Source organism: Oryzias melastigma, linkage group LG6 (assembly GCF_002922805.2).
Source record: "Oryzias melastigma strain HK-1 linkage group LG6, ASM292280v2, whole genome shotgun sequence".
Classification (NCBI taxonomy): domain Eukaryota; kingdom Metazoa; phylum Chordata; class Actinopteri; order Beloniformes; family Adrianichthyidae; genus Oryzias; species Oryzias melastigma.
This window is the reverse complement of record NC_050517.1, coordinates 8,168,505-8,191,628: the sequence shown is the minus strand read 5'-3', so window position 1 is coordinate 8,191,628 and position 23,124 is coordinate 8,168,505. Positions and strand designations below refer to the sequence as shown.

General features: G+C 40.6%; 2 protein-coding genes across 3 annotated transcripts in view; both read right to left on the bottom strand.

Annotated features, from left to right (window-relative positions):
• Window positions 1-4,658, bottom strand: part of grm8b (glutamate receptor, metabotropic 8b) — a 45,593-nt gene extending 40,935 nt beyond the window's left edge. For both annotated transcript variants that reach the window (XM_024264368.2, XM_036212243.1), the window contains exons 1-2: window positions 2,882-4,658; window positions 227-973 (exon numbers count right to left, since the gene is read on the bottom strand). In XM_024264368.2, coding sequence (XP_024120136.1) covers window positions 227-760 — 534 coding nt within the window. In that variant the 5' untranslated portion in view covers window positions 761-973; window positions 2,882-4,658. The remainder of the gene's footprint in view (window positions 1-226; window positions 974-2,881) is intronic.
• Window positions 4,659-6,002: 1,344 nt separating this feature from the next.
• LOC112141243 (carbohydrate sulfotransferase 1) lies at window positions 6,003-21,295 on the bottom strand. The gene is made up of 6 exons (XM_036212242.1): window positions 21,158-21,295; window positions 13,342-13,708; window positions 9,881-10,094; window positions 9,566-9,792; window positions 6,987-7,204; window positions 6,003-6,749 (listed from the first exon to the last, which is right to left on the bottom strand). Exons 2-6 carry the CDS (start codon window positions 13,672-13,674, stop codon window positions 6,413-6,415), a joined length of 1,329 nt encoding a protein of 442 aa, XP_036068135.1. The 5' UTR covers window positions 13,675-13,708; window positions 21,158-21,295; the 3' UTR covers window positions 6,003-6,412.
• Window positions 21,296-23,124: the final 1,829 nt, after the last annotated feature.

The window sequence follows — 23,124 nt, the reverse complement described above, 5'->3', positions numbered from 1 at the left end:
TTGTCTGTTTTCTAAATGAAAATTAGCACACACACACACACACACCCAGATTTGATTTATCTTAGAAATCAAATCCTGTCATAGATCAAAGATGAGAAAAGTTGAACCTGATATACCTAACATAGTAAATCATCTAATTAGGCTAAAACCAAATGTTCCAGGCAGCAGGATGATAAAAAGGAGATCAAAAGTCCAACCTTGTTCAACACCACCACAGATCTCCTACCTTAAACAGTCGCAGGATGTTGGCAACCATAATGGATACGGAGCTGGCTGATGCCCCAATGACACCCACCACTTTGTCTGGCTTGGCAAAGATGGGCGGTTCTCCATTTGCACAACGGGCGCTAGAGCTGTCCTTCTCTATGAGCGCCTGGACAAAGGTGAGCGATTGCTCCAAGGTGTAGGTGTCCCGTGAGCATGTGTCCAGGATGCGTGCCCCAAGAGTCACATTGGGCAGCAGCTCTGGATCCTTGTTGATAAGGTCTATGGCAAACAGCATAGCTTCCAGCCGGTGGATGCCTTTCTCTTTCTTCAGCTCCCCGCAGGGGGCGCCCATCTCTCCACGGGCATGCACGGGGAACAAGCCACCCAGGATAATGTCACCATCAAGGCGTATGGAGTGGGCGTACTCCTGTTGCAGGGAGTGTGTCAATACAACAGGCTTAGTTGAGCCAGAACACAGTAGCCAGCATCTCATCAGTAGAAAAAGGGATAAAAAGTAACATCCAGAAAGAGTGGGGCATTTCAGACGGCCCATGTTAATGCCATAAGCTAAGCTGCAGTCAGTGGAGAACTTCAACAAAAGCTGGTAGATTCAAGACGTTCCAAACCATGTATTCTTTTGATCTCCAACGCCAAGATGACAACAGCATGTGGCCCCTCCTGTGAGCACAACCGGGGATTTCCTGGGTCACAGTTCCTTGTTGAATAGAGAAAGTCTCCGGTTGATACTTCCCATTATTCCATAGATCTGTGGGGGGGGGGGAGAAAAAAAAATGGTATACAGTAAGTAATTCAGTCTCAACTGGATGAAACAACAGGACTGCCAGGTGATCAAGCCTTAATTTCACATTTAGCTGCAACTGACCAAAATATTTGTTTTCCTTTTCATATAGAATTTTGGCCATATGAAAACCATGTGGACATTTACAGTAACTGCCGCTTTATGACAAAGTAATGACAAAACCTCTCAGAGAGAAGCTGAAAAGTCTTCCACAATAAAGGATGAATGAAGTTCAGTTGAATACTATTTTACTACCTTTTTAATGGAATCCATAAGAGCAAATGTTCAGAGAACTTTCTGGGAAGTTTCTGCTTCCACGGGGTGGGCGTGGTGCGGCGTTATGGTGTTCGACTCCTGATTGGAAAATTTCGAGTTCAATTCCCGCCTTGCCCGCCCGTGTGTTGAAGTGTCCTTGGGCGAGAAACTGAACTCCAAATTGCCTTTGGTGGAAGGTTGGCGCCAGTGTGTGAACGTGTGAAAGGTAAAAAAGCGCTATATAAGTACACGCCATTTACCATTTGAAGATGGTCCTTCATCTCAACAATAGGGTTGCTCAGGCCTATGGTGGGTCACTGAGAGGAGCAGCATCTTAAGGGGAGCACAGGTGTGTCTTTTAGTTTGCTTGTGGATCACCTGGCAACCTAAGGATATCATGAGAATGGACCATTGTCATACATGTGATACGTGAATCGTAAAGCAGTGATCCCAAACTGCCCCAGCAGTGTCGGTCTTTGGGACAGATGGTAGAAAACTCCACCAAATTTTCAGTTTTATTTATATTCTGAGGGCATTTTTGTGTTTTTTTGATTGTATGGTTACCTTTACTTTTTACATATAGGAAATATCTCAGGTTCCATTGTTTCCATTTTTTTATTTGATTTATGAAATTGCGCTAATTGGATTTGCAATGATAGGTTTGCCAAATGGAAACACAATAATTAAAAAATTAAAAAAAAAACTTGCGTTTACCAAAAAAAAAGAAAAAAGATTTTGCACTTGGACGAGGTGGTTTTTGAGGCGTATCAAAATTGTCATTTCTTAAAACTTCAATGGAAACACTTTTTGAATTAAATGAGTGACGTGACAAACAACCAGATGGAACACTTAGCTGTGCAGAACACAACTCAATAAAAGTTGAGCGTGTCATGCAGAATTGTTGGAACTACAGCTCCTCTGTAAAATCACTAACCAAGATGTGCCAAAATCTCTTCATCCGTAGCCACTCCCACGTAGCTTGTCGATCCATTGCCTGAATAAGACGCCGACGTCTCCTTTGATGGATGATGATGAGCACTAGTGTTGTAGCAGAAATGTGAATATATCTGCTGTTCACATCCATCACCATGTTTTTTAAATGACTTATCGCGTCAGTTGGTTTTCTGTTTATTTGCATAATTAGGATTTCATGGAAACAGTATCATTATGAAATTGTATAATCTGTATTTCTAGACTTTCGATAAAGTTTTGTTCATGTTGTATAATGGAAGCACAGCTACTGTCAGGGTTAATCAGGAGTCAGTGCTCAATTCAACCTCCAACTTAAAAAAAAAGAAAATCTTGAATACATTTTGTCTTTTGATGCACTGTCAGAATGTGTTTATGTAGCTAAGTATTTTACCATGAAAGTCTCACTCAACATCAGTTTGTGCACAGACAATAATAAGTAATGCTTAACTTAAAGCTATTTGTTACTAAGCTTGAATATTAGTGTTCTATCAGACCAGTTTGTCTTTGACTCAATATGAGAATGTCTGTATGAGGATGTCTTGTATCTGTCAAAGATTTGGTAAAAACTCCTCCACACAAAAGCAGTCAAAACATGCTCAGGCACCGGCTGTGCCTCCAGGAGGGACAGACAGGTGTTTTCTCTCGTACCTTCAGGTCAGCCAGATGCTTTTGGTTTCCAGATCTTCCTCACTGCAGCTGATTGTTTCTCCTGAAATCATCTCTTTGACAGTCCATCCATTCCTGCAGCAAAAAGTTTCGTTTTCTCGTCCAAAGATGCTGTTGCTCCTGTCAGAAACTGGAACTTCTACGCACAGCTTTAAGAGGATCCGGATCACCTGCACGTGTCAGATCGATGGACATGGTTCTGGAAGGACGCACATCAGTTTATCATCCACGTCCCCCGACTCTAGGCTGTTTTGTTGCCTTGCTGCTGTCCTGCATCTAGGGAAGCAGCCGTGGCTTCTGCGCTCATCCTCCCAGCAGAGTTTAGAGGAAGTTCAAATGACCGTAATGAGATGCAGGTCTGCGCAGACGGAGAGCGCACAGTTCTTGCAGAGAGAAAGGCTCTGGTCAGAGCACAGAGTGCAGAACAGTCTCGGTGTTCTGCCAGCTTCCTCTCCAACAGGATTGGTGCCCCCGATGCGCGCACACGTTCAGACAACAGTTCACGAGTCTGTGCTCACGTCTGATTTGAAGAGAGCAAAAGGGGGTGATTTGCAGCTTTATTTTGAAGCAGTTGATCATGCTCCATCACTCATGCTTAGTTAAAAAGAATGTAATAGAAACTACAAAGTAAGCGCTAAAAGAAAGCTTTCAATGGAAAACTATTTACTTTAAGAAAAAGATGACACTCTATAAAATATATAAACCCAGTTTTGACTCTTCTTGAGCTTCATGAAACTCAGTGGGTTCAATCTTGACTCCAGGGGGAAGGGCGCCCTCGTGTGGACAAAAAATAAAAAAGCAGCACTTCGTTTTAAATACCTGATTTTACACTTACTTATTAGCAAAGTTAGTTTACTGATAAATCACTTCATTTTTTGGCCTTTAATGAGTTGAAATTATATAAACTGAAAACATTTTTTTTTAACTTACCATTTTCTTTTGAATAAGTCCACCATCTCTACAGAAGTTAGAATAAGAATTAAAAAAATAGTGTTGTGTAGTGTAGTGTATATTAGTTAAAAAATTGTAAAAAATTACTTGGAATTATCATTTAATGTAGCTTTATTGTCATTGTTCAAACAAAATTCTCCTGCCTTTGTCTCATTGACACTGATCTTGTTGACAAGTATCCCTTAATTGTTTGTGAAATACTTGAATAGAGACTGAAAAATAAGCTCCCTTGTGCAAAGAATACAAAAAAAAGAAAGAAAAACAGTACAAATAAAAGAAAATAGCAGTCTAAAAAGAATGCAACAAAATTTATAAAACAGAAATGGATAAAGTGCTGATCCCTGTATCGCCTCCCAGAGGACAGGGACAGGTCTAAGAGGTGGTGTCCGGGCTGGCATCTGTCTTTGGCGTTGATACGAGTTTTATTTAGGCAGCAGGAGTGGTAGATGTCGGGAAAAGGGGGCAGCAAGTGGCCAATGATTTTTTTCTGCTGACCTAACAACCCTCTTATTCTCTTCCTCTGTGCATCTAGAGTACTAGAGCGGTAGAAGGTCTCCAGCAGCTGGATGCTCAGGTTCTTACTTTTCAGTACCCTAAAGAAAGAAGTGAACTCGCTGCTGAGCCTTCTTTACTACTGCCGTCGTGTTCACAGTCCATGAGAGGTCTGCTGTGATGTGGACTCCGAGGATGAGGAGGTCTAGAGCAGGGGTGTAGCATTACCTGCTGAAATTGATAGCCAAAGACGCTGCAACAGATAGCTGAATACGCAGACGTTAATAGCTGAAAACGTTGAAGCTGATCGCCCTCTAAAATATTAGCTAAATGCTAAATTATCCTAAAAAACAAAAAAATAAAAACTTAGGCTAGCCAAAACAGCTAGCACGTTGATGAAAAATATCCTAAAAAACTGAAAAGAGCCTGAATTAGCTAAAATAGCTAGTATGTAAAAATTAGCTAAGCTTCAAAACAGCCTAAAAAACTAGATAAAAAGCCTAAATTAGCCAAAACAACTCCAAAATAACCTAAAAAATCTCAGTAAATGCCAAAATAGCCCAAAAAGATCAAAGAATGCCAATTTTTAAAACTTTAAAACTGTAACTTTTGAAACATAAATATGAATAATAAAAAGGCAGGAATATTATTCCAGAAAAAATTAACTTAAACCTTAAATAACGCTCAATGTTTTACTCTCCATAAAAATATATTTTGTCAAAATTATACAAGTTAGAAATAATTGCACTATAATATCGAGCCATTAATAATATTTAAATAAAATGATCTGGAGGGCCAGATAGAATTACCTGGAGGGCCGGATTCTGCTCGCGGGCCTTGACTTTGACACATGTGGTCTAGAGTATCCCTAGAGCAAAGAATGTTGATTGTAGTTTCCATCATGCTTCCATCTAACAAATGAGCTTCATCACTGTTTCTCCATCTGCACCTGAATCTCTGACAACTTGGATTCCTGGGACACTTGATTTCAAGAAACCCACCATCAGCCTTGAGAGCATACATGATGCATCCAACTCAATGCATTTGCTCTATGGCTTTTTTCTGTTTATGAACAAAACAAAGGGACAGATCACACAGACAATCATATTAAGTGCACGATCAGTTATCAAGCATTTGGCCTTGTTTTCTACCCTTAATGGATGCAGAAAAACACGTTTGGCTCTTTTAGATGCTCAGCTGTGTGTGACACAGTGAATTTTGGCACCTTAAGGTGACTCGTGAAAAGCTTGTTGCCTTCATCACCGAAGAGGCCTGCTACTTCCAGATGGATATCCATTTGGACCGAGGTTAACATATATGAAGTCAAGAACACAGTTTTGGCCTTTTTCTCCTTCTCCATTACTTAAGTTATTGCCCTCAATGTCACTGCACATCAGCGTTGTTTTCTATGTATTTCTGAATGGAATGATTCAATTGGGTCAAACTTTCTGAAACCATCATCTTTCACTATTGAAACAAGGCTGCAAGTCCTTCTGTGGTTAGGATGAGGAAGTACAGTGACAGAGTTATTATGGACACGGCTCAGATGTTCTGCAGGTGTGACAGAGGAGTTCAAGCTTTGCTCTTAGGGACCCTGTTTTGACTGCTTTAGTTTGCCTCACAAAACTCCGTCAGACGCTGTTTTTCTCCCCAGAAATCATGTTTTTCCATTTTTTCCCCCCAAGTTTTAATAAATCAAACACAAAAATCAAACAACAAAGTTAAACACTTTAAATTATAGCTATGTCAGAAGGTCCTGAAGCTCAAAAAGTCACTAATTTGTTTAAAATAGACAACCATGACATTTGTGGCCTAATGTGTCTTAAATGTAAGAATGAAAAGCTGAGCACAGAGGTAGTTGATTGCTAAAGAAACACATGATTTAACATTCCCGGTCCTGCCCAGGTTCAAAGAATAACCGACTGGATACTATGTCGTTTGAAGAGATTGTGGGACGCAGTTCCTTTTCCTCCAAAGACAGAGTGATAAAGTCCAGAGTGCAGCTTTGATTACATTTCATCTCCTCCAGAAACTACAGTCCAGTCATGACGGATCATGCTTGTCATTGGTTTACAAAAAGGGGAGGAACGTCCTGTCCTCCACTAAAGAATGGGAGAGATTAATCAGTTCTCTGGGGTGGAAGACGGTCTTGTATCCAAGAAGCCCCAGAAGTGGTTTGCAGGCGGTTTGGGTGTAAACCACCAAGTCGAAGGAGAGCTTCACCCTCCAGTTCTCTGCATTTGCTGCAGAGTCCCGAACTGTGGTGAATTTCTGCCGCGTTGACAGATCGTTGCTGCCTCGAGTGTTGTTGATGATCCAGTCCACCACACTGGAGTCCAGAACCAAGCCAAGAAAGGTAAACAACTCTCTGGTTTTCTGGAGGGGAAACCTGGCCAAGTCTTCATACCTGAGAGAAATCAGAAGGTAGTGTCCAATAAAACTGGATCTATTAAAGTCTCACTCCAATTATACTTTTGTCTACAGTAAAAGTGTTCCAAGTGGTCTTTTTAATTATGATTTAACAGTTTTTATTCAAAATCAAAAAGCTTGTGTCATTTTTTAAGACATGTTTTAGGAGTTCATTAGAAACTACAAATCCTTGAAATTATAATACTAGACTGTATGAATACAAGACTGTCCTCACCTTAGAAGCATGTACCTTCCTTTGAGCCACCGAGGTCTGGCAAGTCCTGTAGACACAGACTGAAGGAAGTCCTCACACACTGTGTTGATCTGTCTCAGATCTAAGTTATGGGGTCGACGTCCGGTCGCTCTCCATAGACGCCACAACCGATAAGTGTCTCTAAATGTTTCAATACGAGACGCCAAGATGCCCCGCGGATCTCGAACCAGCTGGACCACCTGAGGAAAACCAGAGTATTTTATGAGCATTATTAAAGGTATTTTTTCTAAGTTAAGATTTTTACTACGAGAGGACACACACCCCTGAATTCAGAGGTGACAGTGACCACTTTCATAATACCAGACTTTGCATTTGATTTCATTTGAAATGGGACTCAGTGATTATAATAGTAAATTGAAAACATTTTTAGGTTTAGCCCTGATGGAAAAATAGTCTTTATTGTGGAAAAAAACCAAGAAAAAGCAGCAGAACAAAACACAACACATTTAATGCAATTTTAGAACCTTAATTCTAGGGCTGGGTATCGAATGTAATTTCCAGAACCGATTCGATTCGATTCACAGGACCCTGAATCAATTCGATTCGATTTTTTTTTATTCTTCAATTTCATTTAATTCAATTTTGAGTTTACACATTTATACACATTTGTTTAGAAATACATGAATACTCTACTATATAATTTAAATATATTTATATTAATCTAATACAGTTCACATTTTGTAAAATGCATTAGTGAAATATTGAGATTGTTAATATCATACAGTGTTACATAGATTCTCAAAAGGAGAAGTTCTAACAAAAAGGTTCCATTAACACCGTAAACAGAGCTGCTTCTCCTGGAGAAAGTTTCAGCGATCGCGGTATGGCATTACACCTTATTCAAGAAGAAGACAGTATGAGGAAAAAAAACGCTGTTTTGGACCACAAATTGTCACTTTTAAAAAAATTTCCTTAAAAGAGTTTGGAAATTTCATTTAGTCAGCAATGTGTGTTTAGGCCGACCGAGCATTAGCATTAGCCGCCCTAGCTTTATAGTCTTTAACTTTATGTGCTAAATCAATTTATGTCTTTTGTGAATCGATTCTTGATCTATTAAGCTTAAATCGATTCAAATCAATAAATCGATTTTTTCAATCCAGCCCTACTTAATTAAAAAACAAATGCAGCTCATTTCTTTCTAGTATGGTATCACATTGAAAGGAGTGAGAAACGTTTTTAGAATACTCCAATGTACACAAAAATGAGACAGTTAGGACTGTTAAGACCAGGATAACTGAGAGTGTTTCTCAGGTCTAAGAAGTGACAGCTTTAGTTCTGGTTCTGGTCCGTGCCTTCATTCCGAGCCTCTGTACTGTTTCTGACACGAGTGGGCACAACATCTACATGTGAAAATTACAATGATAAACATTCAGCAACTGATTGTCTGTTTTTGTTTGCAATCATAACCCCTCCAACTTCCTTTCTTATACCCTTGTTACCTATCTCTAATGTTCCAATCTCCCTCTCTTTTCTCTCTTTTGCCCGGTCCAAAAAAAAGTCCGCTTCAAATACAAACAAGAGGACCTGGCTGCAGAAAACAACATGACCCCAAAATGGCACCAAATCATCATTAGCAGGACGTCCTCGACTGAAGTTCAAATGAAGTCCACGGTCTTTTTCTAGAAAAACACCGGAGCCAGGTTATGGTTAGGGTTAGGAATCTTCTAGTATCAATACGCAAATTCAACTTCTGGCTACAGTTGCAATATTTGCACTTTCAGCTAATGATGAATTTAATTTTTGGCGCCATCTTGCCTGCAACCAGCTCCCTCTCTATACAAAAAAAGCTTATACAAACAAGTCTATAGATACTAAGCCTATCATAACAGTAACATATCTCAACACTAGAGGTTTTCAGCTCTTTGCTCAGCTGCTTTTACATCATTTAGCAGGACACAATACACCAGTCACTAAAGTTTTGTTTTCATTATATCATGATAATCAGACAAACTGGGAAACTAAGTGGAGACACATTTTGAGATTATCAAAAGTTTTAGGGGTTTTTCATCAACATTTTATACCTTTGTTCTGTTTTGTAGTTTTCTTGTTTATCAAACCAACACTCCCCTCTTGTTGATAACATTAGGAACTGCATTGAACTGAAAAAAATAATTAAGTAAGATTTCCATTCCAATAAACAACCATTTTTTCCTGTTTGGTAGACTTGGCTTGAATTTCAATTTGAGTCTCTCCTTATTGTTAAGCTTCTTCTTCTTGTTCATGATCTTAGGGTTCCTGTATTAAAATATTTTGAAGGTACAGCCCTTGATTTGAATTTTAATTAATTAGCAAAAGCAATAGATTGAAAAGTTTGTCATTAACAATTAACAGACAAACATCTTTGAGACCTGTAGAGGTTGACTCAACTGCACTGAGAATATCCAAAAACCTAAGAGTCCTTAAGATTGTTACACTGATTAGGTAGGACATCTAAAGTATTTATTTTTTCATTGATGAAGGCCATAAGACAATATAAAACAAATAATATATAAAGCAGGAATGGAGATATTTCTGTGCTAAATCAACTGTAATTTCTTTACCTTTAGGTTGAGCTTTGGATCTTCAATCAGTGCTCGGAGGTCACTGATTTGAGGAATCCGGACAGTCTTGATGGCTGCATGATGCTTTGCTCTGCAGGCACTGGCTGCAAGTGATATATTAAGTGGACCACACTTCTTCACACACTCCCCCTCATCAACCAACACAAGTTTTTGCTCCGTAGGGTTGAGGGAAGCCTCACATACGGGGGCAGAACAAAGAGATTGGCCTGAATACAGGAACAATTTGAGAAACGCATCACCAAATAGTAACAAAAGCCACACTGAACATAGAAAGGGTGTTGACGTGGAACTTACTAGCTCCTCTTCTGAACAGCTTGTCTGTCAGATGCTCAGTAGGATGGGGTTGGATGTAACTTTCAAGGCTGCTGAGATGACACTGGTATAGGGACCTCAGTAAGTCTCTGGCCGGTCCCAGCATCACTCTCCGCTCTGCCGAGTTTCGACTTGTTCCCAGTCGAGGCAACAGTGCTGACTGGACGTGGTACAAAGGCTCAAACAGATAGAATACCTGAGGTGCAAACAAACGTTAAACATAATTTGTGATGATAGTTATACACAGAGTGCAGTCAAATAATCTGCTGCAATATTGACTGAGTATTTCACAGAATAATCATTCAAACTATCAACTGTGAGGCTGATGTTGCACAGAGGTAAAGCTGTAGACCTTAGATCTTTGGATCACAAAGCCAGTTCATGCTCTCCGATCCCATGATCCATAATAGCCTAGTTAGTGCCTTACGGTGATGAATTTGAGTGGTGGAAGGGAGTGCCACTGGTATAGCAATGGTCCTAGAGAGTACAATGCTAAACAGAGATTCAGTGAATGATAATTAGGGTTATAGCCTTACACCATTTATAACTAGTTTGCAGAAGATGACCATAGTCAGAATGCAGGTGTTTGTAACAGAAGTGATAGTTTCAAGTCCCCCTATGATTGTTTTTTTTTTTTAATGTAAAAATAAATTTCCTAGTAGTGGTCTAATTATGATGTTTTTAACCCAAATCCCACAACCTAAATGTCTTAAAAAGCTATTTTTCATCTTGATCTGAAGCGTCAGTCGGAAAAATATTCTCTGGGGGGCGTGGCTTTTGGAGCTGAGCGGCACTGATCTGTCCCGGACCCCCCCTGTCTGATTATGTGGCTCCGTGTCTCGCTAGCGTAAATCATCACCACTGCTCCACAAAACTGTCTAGCAGCTTCGTTTTGAGCTGGACGTCAGTTCAGACAAGGAAGTTAAAGCTTCAGGGACCAAACTTTCACCGATCCTTTACAACTGCGGTCAAATGAGCCGCCGTTCGCATTTCCGTGGTCACATCAAGAAGCTCCGTAGAGTTTGGTGGAGATTTTCCAGCGTTCTCAGTCCTGCTAAAGTAAGTATTGTATGAAACTCACACAAAAAATCCAGTGACGGTTGATTTGACCACAGAAATGCGAACGGCGGCTCATTTGACTGCAGTCAACGGGAATTGACAGCGATTTAAAAGCAGAAATACTCGAAAATGCAAAAGCAAATTGATTTCTTACTAAACTGGATTTTCATATGAGGGGGACTTTAAAGATAACATCATGAGAGAATCAGAAACAAACATGTGAATGTTTGCTTTCTATTAATACAGAGAGCTTTTCAGAGGACTATCTAAAAAAAAACTTTAAAAAATTGTATTAGGCAGTAATCTTGAAGGTCACTAAATATTATTTAGCACATGCAAACTAAAATGTAAAAGCAGAACTGGTGTGAATAGCTTTGAGTGTTTAACTGATGAAAATGATCTTGTTCTCTGCAAAGTAAGTAACAAATGAGACATTCCTGCTATTGATTGTTGTGTATGGTTTTGTTCCTTTGCAGGCTGACCGAGGCTCCTCCCAGAGGTCCTGTCCATTCACCTCAGTGGAGAGACATACATCTATCTGCAATTAGTTTGCGTCTTGACTTGTCTTACGGAAGCACTTTCCTTGCCCTCAGTGTCTTGTTATGCATAATTGGTCTGTTCCTTTTTTCTAATGAAATGCAAACTATTAATAATTAAGTTTCTAGTATCTGTGCTCTTGTTTGAGTTTGTTTGTTTTGGCTTTTTACCTAAATACTAGAGGGAATCTTTGTAAATAAATTATGTTTTGGATTTATTTGACTGACTTGTTCTGGTCTCCAGTTGTTTCAGACTGGTGACGAAATAGGTTGATAAAAGCTCAACACACTGTTTAGATATGTCTCATACCTTCTGGAAAATAGGTTTAAAAAATCATGTTTCTGGGAGTTTTTTTTTTCTCAGAATAGCCCATCAGAAAGAAACAGCAGATCCATAAACAGTTTTGAATCTATTTGGTTGTTGATCAGTTCACTGTCAATCTAAGAAAAATCTATACAAATATGGAAATCAAACTCTACATATGTAAAAGCCAGATTTTGTTTTTTTTTGCTTTGAAATACTTGTTGTATCTTGTGTCTAATACATCCTATCTTGTAACATGTTTTGCTTTATTGGATTGTAAAATCCAGCTGGAACCCATTAGAAGCTGCTCGATGGCTCTTTTTTAAAGCTCTTTAGACATCACATTGTCAGTATTTATTACCACAGTAGTTCATTTTCTTAACTTTTATTTCTCTGTCAGATAAATAAAACAGGCATTTCAAAGAACAGCTCGGGTCTCAAAGAGATAAATCAATGAGCTAGCATTTAGCAGTTAGCAGCAGCTGTGTAGCTGTCTGTCGGTCGGCAGCACGAAGAGCTTAACATTAAACAAAAAGAAAAAATCTATATTTTTCTGTTAAAATGACTTCATAACAACGTTGTTGTTTACGGTAAGACAAACCAATAGAGACACTTTCTGTCAGTTTAAAGCGTTTTTAAAAGAGTTTTTGATCCCAGAAGTCTGAATTTGTGATCATATTGCTAGCTTGACTGAATTGTTTATGTTAGCCTCCTATTTAAACTGATGCTGTATTCTGCAGCGTTTTACAGCAACATGTTGCGATCTGTTCATCTGTTCAGTTTGAAATATAAAGCACTGATCATAATAAGAATAAATAGAACATCCGATACTGATTGAGGGACAACTTCGATATCTATCGAGTCATTAACCACGTGATCGAGCCAGATTTCCGATCATGTGATCGGATGGGGACATCCCTACTGTTAAACAATATCTTCTGCGTGTCCTGTGAAACAACAGGAGCTAACGACGCTAGCAACTGTTGCTAAGGACTTTTCTGACGAGCAGATCTATTGACGATAGCAAATGCAAAGTTTTAAGCATAAAGCAAGGCGAAACATCACAAAGCAAATACAAAGCTATCGTCAAAGAAGTGTGGATAGAAGATATTGCTTAGTAGACATTGAACTTTCACATCAAGACGGGGGCTGCAAAATATTGACTTGCGGGTCGCGTTTGAGCCCACTGCTTTAAGCGTCCCTAGGTGTGAATGTGGGAGTGACTTCAAAAAGAACATAAGTGGTTAAGAACATGGATGGATAGAACATGGATGCTTACAAAGAAGATAATCATTGACGGCTATTCACTTTCACATGACAATTATAGTTCAAAGAGTTTAGAAAACATGTCACCATTGCAAACCTCTAAAACAAGCGTCTGTGTCTTTTGACCATCAGCAATCAGTTTGTCGGCTCATTTCAATGATCAGGAGGTCACTGCTTTACCCCTGATATCCACCTTCTTAACTTTATGTTTTTGTACAACATTTTCATGTTTTTACACAACATTAATCAATCTGTTTCTATGATTTCTTATTGCTGACCTCTGGATGCTGGTTGAACAGTTGGCCAACAAACGAGGAGCCACTCCGTGTGGTGGCTAGAATGAGGATGTTGGTTCTCTTACTACCATTATGAAAGGCAGGTGGAACAGGGATGGAAGAAGTGTGGGGGAGAACATCACCACAACTCTGGAGTGTCTCCTGACCCTTCTGTATCACATCGCTGAAGCTACAATTGGTTGTGCAGCTTGCGGGCACCAAGCCCACAGAGCACAGCAGGCTAAGAGGCTTTGTAGAGAAGGTACGGATGGCTGTGTACTGGATGGCTATGGAGGCTAAAGCTAGCAGCACCAATGACTTCCAGGAACACTGCATGGTGATCTGGTGGAGGCATCAGGATGTTCCAGCTCTGCAAAAAAACGACAAGACACATATCAGAGCACAGGTTTGAGTGTTTTTTAATCTTTTTTTCTATGATTGTGTTTATTCATGGTAGTTTGCCGACTTTATGGAATTTCTGTTGACACAGCAACTTAAATTGAAACAAAACATCCATCCATGAACAAACCCGTCTTACCATCACTGGACTCATCCAGGAGGCGTTCCTTCAATAAATTCATATACGTTTCTAGGAACCACTTTCTCTATCCAGGAGGAGACTCACCAAAGGCTGTAATTCCTGCGCAACCCACCTCAAGAGCAGCTGACTATCTTCTTTACCTTTGGTTTTTCCTTTCAGGGGTCACCACAGCTTTTCTCCATCTAAGCCTGTCTTCAGCATCCTCCACTCTAACACCAGCCACCTTCATGTCTTCATTCACTGCATCCATAAACCTCCTCTTTGGTCTTCCTCTAGACCTCTTTCCTGGCAGCTCTAGACTCAGCTTCCTTCTACCAATATATTCACTGTCTCTCCTCTGAACATGTCCAAACCATCTCAGTCTGGCCTCTCTGACTTTATCTCCAAAACCTCTAACATGTGCTGTCCCTCTGATGTATTCATTCCTGATCCTATCCATCCTGGTCACTCCCAAAGAGAACCTCAGCATCTTCATCTCTGCTACCTGGTTCTTCATTAGTACCTCTGTCTCTAGGCTGAACAACATGGCTGGTCTCACCACAGTTTTGTACACCTTTGCTTTCATTTGAGCTGAAACTCTTCTGTCACACATCACACCTGCTGACTATCTTCTACACTGCAATACTCTGTCCTGACCACATCCATCACAGTCTGGTTTGGATCTACAAACAGAAACCATCAGGTTTGCAGAGAGAATGAATGGTTCTGACCTTCCCTCCATCCATGAAGTGGGGTGTTAAAATCTCTCACACTCCAGTCACGACCTGTTTAAACCCCTCCCTCCAGGCTGGCGTGTCTGAGCTCCGTACCCCACAAAGACATCCCAGAGGCATCGCTCTGATAAACAGTCTCAGAGTATGAAAACCACTTATATACAGTTTTTTCCGCTGCACATGTCTGCTTAGATGTCAACTATACCTAGAGTCCAATTCCTTGTACAGTTTAAGAGGACTCATGCATGGCCAATAAAGCTGATTCTGAAACAGAGACAGACAACTGCACACACACCAAAGGGCAATTTACATACATCAGTTAACCTGTGAGGCATGTTTTTTGACTGTGGGAGGAAGCTAGAGTGACTAGAGAAAACCTGCACATGCACAGAGACACAAAAAAGACCAAGGAGGGATTCAAAACAGGGCCTTCTCACTCAGAGGGGAGAGTGCTAACCACTACACCACTGCACAACCTAATATAAAATTGTTCTTATTGTAGTTGTTAGTAATAATACTTAATAGCACTTTTGGATTGATAACACAATACAATAACGATGGAACACAATCCATTGCTTTTATTGTGGTGGTCCCGAGTGCATTTAAAGAAAGTCTATGACAGGATCCAAAGAGATGAGCTGTGGTTTGGATGAGGATGTACTCTGGAGTGACAGAGAAGAACGCTGGAGTTGTTCAGGACATGGATGAGAGCTATAAGACAGTGGTGAGATATTCTGCAGGTGTGACAGAGGAGTTGAAGGTAGCGTTGGGACTGCACCAAGGATCAGCTTTGATCTCCTCCTTGTTTCCATGGTGACGGACAGACTGATAGATGGGGTTAGACAGGAATCTCTGTGGACCATGATGTTTGCATGACATTGTGATCTGTAGTGAGAGCAGGGAACAGATAGAAGAACATCTAGAAAGATGGACATTTGTGTGGGAAAGGAGAGGAATGAAGGTCAGCTGCATCAAGTTGTAGTATCTGTGTGTAAATGAGAGGAACTCAAGAGGAACGGTGAGGTTACAGGGAACAGAGATGAGGAAGATGGGGAACTTAAAGCTCTTAGGGTCAACTGGGATGTGCAAGCAGGTTGAAACCAGGTAGAGGAAGGTTTCAGGAGTGATGTGTGACCAAAGAGTGTCAACAAGAATGAAAAGAAAGGTATAGATGATGTAACTGATGAGGTGCTTGAATAGAAATTCACCAAAAATTAGCTTTATAAATATAACAGTTAAGTCTTTTTTAGCTTTGAAAATAATTCTTTATTGGCAAAGGGGTTAGCTTTTACAGGCTAATTGGTGTCTCTGAAATTGCCCCTGTGGCCAGTGCAGACTTAGCCATTTGGGGGCCCCTGGCAAACAATAACAAACGGTTGTATTAATTCTTTTCATTTTGAACATTTTGAATAACTTTTAGACATCATCAATGCCATTAATTCAAATGTTTTGATATTAATTTAAAAAGTGCAGATTTAAATTTTTAAGAATTGTGTTTTATATCTAACTTGTATTTGATAGAATAGTCCATTGCTACACAGTGATGGGGGATGACAAACACTTTCACGTGAGCAATCTAACGTAATTTCAGTGATTTGTATTTTTTTATTTTTTTGTGACAGACTTAAATAATTTCCACACCCATTAATATTTAAGACATTTTTTAAGTGTACAGCTCAGGGACCCCAAAACATTGGGGGTCCCAGGCAATCGCCTACCTCTGCCTAATTGTTAGTCCGCCCCTACAACAGACCAGTGGCCTGTTTATGTGGTTCCCGCTGCCCCCCCCCCTCAAACATTTTATTGAAAGATTCCCCCGATCTGCTTTTAGTGGCAAGGTGTGGACTTTGAACAAGTCGGAACAAGCTCACTCATAATTGGCGACAGCAGTTCCTCTAGAAAATGTGACCAACTCGGACTAATCACTGTTGTGGGGTGGCGATCATTTGCAATATGGCGGTAGACGTATCAGGACGTGACGGTGAAAGCTCTTGCCTGATTTCGCGAGGGCTAGAGGTAATGCATTTCCTATGGGGGACTTCGACGCTTGTTTTTTCCGGTTCTCATTAACAGTCTTTGGTTCAGGGTGTACCCCGCTCTGTCTTCACCCAATATAGCCGGGTTGCCCTGTGACCCTAAAAGGGATTCAGCAGGTTCTGAAAATAGATGGATGGATGCTAAAGTGCTTCAGTGTTCCATATTTTTGATTCATATATGTTGTAGAGTTCACTGAAATATTTGGAGCTCCCATCTTTTCACTGAACATAGTCAGCAGTTATCAATCAGCAGAGATCTGGTGTCCGTCTGAGAATGTTTTATAGAGGTAACTTATATATTATAGAGCACATGTGTCAAAGGCAAGGCCCGGGGGCCAGATCCGGCCCTCTGGGTAATTCTATCCGGCCCTCCAGATCATTTTATTTTATTGTTATTAACTGCCCGATGTTATCTTGCTCTTATTTCTAACTAGTATAATTTTGACAAAATACATTTTTTTGGAGCGTAAAATATTGAAAGTTATTCAAGGTTTCAGTTGATTTATTCTGGAATGATATTCCTGGATTTTGATTATTCAAAATCATGTTTAATTAGTTACGGTTTTGAAGTTTTAAAAATGAGAATTCTGCTAGCTTTTTGGACTGTTTAGGCATTTACTGAGATTGTTTAGGCTATTTTGGAGTTTAGCTGATGTTTCAGCTACATGCTAGATGTTTTGCCAAATTTAGGCTTTTTTGAAGTTTTTAGGCTGTTTAGGAGTTTAGCTAATATTTCAGCTACATGCTAGCTGTTTTGCCTAATTTAGGCTTTTTTTTTTAAGGATATTTTGAATATTGGGTATTGTAATAGAAATATTTTTTTAGCATTTGTTTCTGCTTTGATTTATATGTAACTTTTGATTGAGGCTCTGAACCTCTGTTGGAATGTGGGTTTCTGTGTTAGACAACCCCTTGACAGGAAAGTCTCTGCCCTCTCATCAGTATGTGCAGGAAGCTGATCTTGTCGCGGTCACTCGTGCGTGCCATCTTGCGTCTATACAGTCCGTCACCGTTTCCAAGAGTTCTTGTTGCGCCTTTAGGGTTGTTCACGGTTTCAGCGCTCTGTGGATCCACCGTGGTTTCTTGAAATCTGAAAGCTTATTTTGCATCATACCCTTGAATGCGACCTTTTGAATGTCTTTTAGCTCTCCTCACAGGTGGCTGTGTGTGAATGCACTGTTAACTGCTAATTGATGTTTTGATTTATTCATTCATTCATTTTCTTGACCGCTTTGTCCCTTTCGGGGTCGCAAGGGTGCCGGAGCCTAACCCGGCTACTGATGGGCGAAGACGGGGTTCACCCTGGACAGTCTGTCGCAGGGCCACAATCACACACACATACTCTTACATTCAGGATCCACACCTAGGGGCAATTTAGAGTCACCAATTCACCTATGAAACATGTTTTTGGACGGTGGGAGGAAGCCGGAGTCCCCGGTGAAAACCCACGCATGCACGGGGAGAACATGCAAACTCCACACAGAAAGGTCCTCAGTTGATGTTTTTCAGATGCCCCAGCCGCGATTGAACTGGGGCCTTCTTGCTGTGAGGCAAGAGCGCTAACAACTGCACCACCATGCAGCCCATGTTTTGATTTAATTGCTTTTAATTGATCTTTGTTTTTTTTTAATGGTTACTCTGCCTTTTTAAAGCCTGGTTAACCATTAAGTGGGTTTAAGAATTCTATTGTTCACAGACCCGATGACTAACAGATAAGAGCATAGAGTGGGGGAAGTGAACCTCAGACTGCAATTACACTGGTCAGAAGTTAGGGTGAAGACATCCAATCAACTGTAAGTCTATGTGTTGGTGACACCCCCCTGCAAGCCAGCAAAACCCAGGGCCAAAGGGGTCAGTGTTGCCAGATTGGGCGGGTTCCCGCCCAATTGGGCGGTTTTTTTTCTAAATTTGCGGGCGAAATTGGCTTTGGGCGGGTAGGCATATTTTGGGCGGGTTTAGGGTCGGTTCGGCGGTTTTTATTTCCTCATCATAGAATTAGAATTAGACTTAGACTGTCTTCTTTGACATTTTTCTCTTTAAGATGCGCGAAAACGCTCACACCGCCATGTGTGCGGGAACGCACGCAGCGGGGTGGGAGTGCGCTGAGCTCAATCCGGCAATCGGCGGTGTGTGTGTGTGTGGGGGGGTCTGAACGTAAGCGAGCAAGCGGGCGGAGCACGCGGCCGGGTATGCGCTAAATGCTCGGAGGTGTGGAGCGGACAGAGTATGATGATCATTTTTCCCTGGAAAATGTAATTTTATTCTTAAGTATTTTTAAATCAATACACAAATATTTGAGTTACTGTGTGAGCAGAGAGGACCAAGCATTCATTTTGGGTTTCATGTTTCTTACATGACAGCACAATAACATTGTATAAGGAGATGGTGAAGTATTTTCCTAGTGCATGTGTCACAATAAAAAGATTTGGAATATGAGAATGTGAACTTCTTTTTTAAAATCAACAGTTTTTAGGCACTTTTCAAAAATACACGTATATATATATATATATTTATAAAAAACATTGCAACTTTTGTCGCAACTCTTCATAAAAGCTGCTGCAACATCAGGTGTTTAAGGCCCGCAATAATCATGAAATTCTCCCGTGAAATCCTGGAGGGTCTGATTGACACCTGCCCCCCCACACACACAAATGGTTGGGCAGTTTTTTGCTGCTTCCGGCAGTTTTCTGATGACTTTTGGGCTGGAAAACTGCGAGACTATCTGGCAACACTGAAAGGGGTGTTGGCTCAGATCATTTGACACCATGTGGTTGTCACAAACAGGCAGACAGCTGGTTCCACGTGCAGCAGGTTTATTAACAGTTCACAGAATAAGCAGGGTCAGACAGGCAGAGGTCATACACGGGCATGGGATCATCCGAGACGAGCGAGAAGAGGAGTCAGAGTCCAGGCGAGGGTCAGGGGCAGGGGCAGGCGGCAGGCAATCAGAGTAGCAGGGTCGGAGGCAGAAGATCAGGTCAGGAGTAAACGCTCAGAGTTGCAGGCAGGGTGGCACAAACAAAGCTTCGCAGAGAGTGAAGTGTGGAGCCAGACTATAAGCTGAGGAGGTGATGAGGTGATGGGGAACAGCTGAGCTGATGAGTCCAGGTGATGGCAGGTGTTGAGCTCAGAACTCTGGTGAGCGCTCCCTCTGGTGACTGGAGACAGTAGTAGCAGGTTGCTCCATGACAGTGGTGAACAGACCATGTGGTGAAACAGGCCATTAGGGATGGCTGTAGAGAAAATGGTCTTCAGGTCTTCTTCACCTCTTAATAAACTTGGTTGATTTGACTTCTTTGGTTTTGGTCCTCTTCTGCTCTTCTGACAAAACTGAACTTGGGGAGATGTTTTAGGATGGAAATCACGTCTCAACATAACGCTTCTGATCTCATCTCTACAGGAAACGCTCGTGGTGCCTTATGGCATACGCGTTTTTTTGTGTTCTCTTTTTCTCAGCTCCTCAGCAGTTTCCTGCTGACTTCCTCTTTGAAAGTGCACCTTTCTTTGCAGGATGAAGCTGCATACACCTGCTGGCTGGTTTGGCCGTGAAGTTTAACCATGCCTTTCTAAAATGACGCATGGGCTGATCCATGCGTCAATCTCCACTCCTGTAAAACAACCCATGCCCCTAAGGCATATGCAAACAGAGAGTTTTGGTTGAAACCTATAAAAGCCAAGCGTCTATTCCATTAAGACGGGCTTCTCTGTGCGTCTGATCCGCATACATGAAACTGAATTGTTAATAAATACTTGTGTTTAACTTGAAAAGTTGTCTGCTCCTTCATCGCATTAGAATAATTTTCCACCACAGTATTTTTTTTCAGCTACATGCTAGCTGACTTGGCTAACCTAAGTTTTTTTTTCTTTGTTTCTTTAGTTTTTTATTTTCATTTAGTTAATATTTTCAGCTGGCTAGCATTTTCAGCTATCAGATTCAGTGTTTTTAGCTATCAATTTTAGCATCTTCAGCAGCTAAATTCACACTTATTGTATCAGACATTATTGCAGGTATATATCTAGTATATAATTATGATAAAAATTTAACGGTTTTCAAGTTTTAAAAAAATAGTTTTGGTGTATTCAGGTGGGTTTTGGATTTTGGCCCCTTGTGAGATTGAGTTTGACACCCCCGTCATAGAGTAAAGATGAATACGATCATGATTAGACTTTATGTGGCCTGCTTGGGCTAAATGTGGATCACCAAGCTGTAAAGGAATGATGGCCCACTTCTAGCCTACCGCCTTTCGATTGTTTTTGCATGAGCCTCGGGTGCTGATTGGCTGCTTGACTATGTACACACTCACAAGGAGGATGAGGAGCGCTAACCCTGCAGTGGCCTGAGAGAAGATCTCATGTGACTGTCAATAAAGAAACGTAGACCTCCTCAGGACTGCACAGGTTTCCTGACGTGCTGGAGCATGAATGTCACAGATATCAGCATCATTGATGCTGCAGAGCCGCGCGCTCCTCTCTGCAGCTTTGCGTTTACCGTCAGGTCCCATGGCTCGGCAGCCCCCCCCCTCACTTACCTTTTTTTCTGTTTGCTCCCCCTGGCAGAAGAAGGTGGAGACCCGACGATGCTCCGCTGCTCGGGATAAACGGGTCCTCCTGAGGGGGTCTATGGTCCACAGCGTCAGGCCCACGGCGGGGCCCGGAGAACGTAAAACCCCGATCTGGCGCTCAGGGATGAGGTCTGGTCCTCCTCAGCTGCCGCGGCATCAGAATGACAGTCGTGACGTTTCTCAGCATCTCCCGCCCTCTCACCCCCTCCCCCATCTCCGTCTCCACTGAAATGAACAATAAAACATCACAAACGGAAATACGCTATTCAGAGCAACACAAAGGTTTTTCTTCCACCTGAAATCCCCCCTTGTTCATCCTGGGCTGAGGACTCCCAGGGGCGGACTTAGCAGTTTGGGGGCCCTAGGCAAACAATGACATGGGGGCCTCAGCAGCTGTTGTATTTATTATTTTTTCAAAAATCCTTACATTGGGTAAATCATCAAATAACTTCTTTACTGGTCCACTTTAAGAAGCATCAGTGTCAAGAATCCATATTTTTTTTAATCATCATTTTAAAAGGTGAAATCAATAAAAAAAAATATTAAAGAAATGTAATTTGTACACATTATTTTTACTTGAAAAAAAAACCTAATCACTCACTTAATTGTGGGAACTAATGACAGTATGGAGAGAAATAAGTGTCACCCCGATTTATGCGTGCGTAATTCTTGATTTGTGCGAAGCTTAGGGCTTGTACATCTTGATTTGTGTATAACTTTGAATTTGTGTGTGTGCTATTCTTGATTTGTAACTTATAAAACACATTTTGTGCATATCTGTTTAAGAAAGTGGAAAAATGTCAAGTTTCACGAGATGATATGGTAAATGGTAAATGGCGTATACTTGTATAGCGCTTTCTACCCTCCTTCGAGGGTCCAAAGCGCTTCACAGTCACAGACCCATTCACCAATTCACACACACATTCATACACTATTACATATACATATTCACAATCTAATTTAAAACGGCTGATAAGAAAACTCTGATGACAGCATTCCAGTAGTATTTAAACGCATCACTCATGGACGGATCTCTGACACATGAAACTAAGTCTCACGGGAGATCCATGCGTAATTGAGGTTTTGTATATGCGGAGCAAGTGATTTATGCTTAATTTTTAAAGATTTACATGTGTAATTAGTTTCAAGGTGTTGTAATTTTATTTTTTGCATGTGTAAATTGTATTTTGGATTTTTTAAAATTTATATGTTTATTTTACTTATGCAGAAAGTATCACACGGAATACAGATCAAGAAATTTGTATGCACAAATCCAAAGTTATGCACAAATCTTAAATTATGCACGCACAAATCAAGAATACGCATGAACAAATCCTACTTTAAGCACAAATCAAGAATTAGGCAAGCATAAATTGTAGTGAGTCTATTTACTCCTCGTGTGGTTATACCAAGCCTGTCAGATAATTTTATATGTAACCATATTCACGGCCTATGACATTTTGCACTGGTAACATAGAAGCAACACTACCATTATGGAGGCTGAGTGAACAGTTCTAATGATATATGGTTTTCTTTTTTTAGACACACAGGGATTTACCTTCAAAGGGTTTCATCATTCTCTCCCTCCCTCTCACTGATGGTGCAGATAGAAATAAAAATAACTAAGGAAAAACAGAGTAAAACAGCCAGACAACAAAACATATAGAAAAGAAAACGTAATGGTTTGATTTGTTCTTTTCTAAAAAAAAAAAATGCAAATTTTATTTTTATTTACAGGCTTTGTTTGTTTTGTTTGGCAGCATGTTAATATTTGGATAATCATAACAGGAAATATTTTATGGAGATGAAAGTATTTTGGGTTATTTATAAGTGTAATTTCATATAAAATGACTTAAAAGTGAAGAAAGTTGAGTGTTTTTGTATTTTAATGTTTAATTTATTTCTAACTTGTATTTGACAAAATGTATTTTTAT

Excerpts from the sequence above, each read along its gene's own strand:
- LOC112141243 (XM_036212242.1), bottom strand. The coding sequence starts at position 13,674 with ATGCAGTGTTCCTGGAAGTCATTGGTGCTGCTAGCTTTAGCCTCCATA. Across the intron at positions 10,095-13,341 it reads TGTTCAACCAGCATCCAGAG|GTATTCTATCTGTTTGAGCC; the intron begins GTCAGCAATAAG and ends TTTGCACCTCAG. Across the intron at positions 9,793-9,880 it reads GCTGTTCAGAAGAGGAGCTA|GCCAATCTCTTTGTTCTGCC; the intron begins GTAAGTTCCACG and ends TCCTGTATTCAG.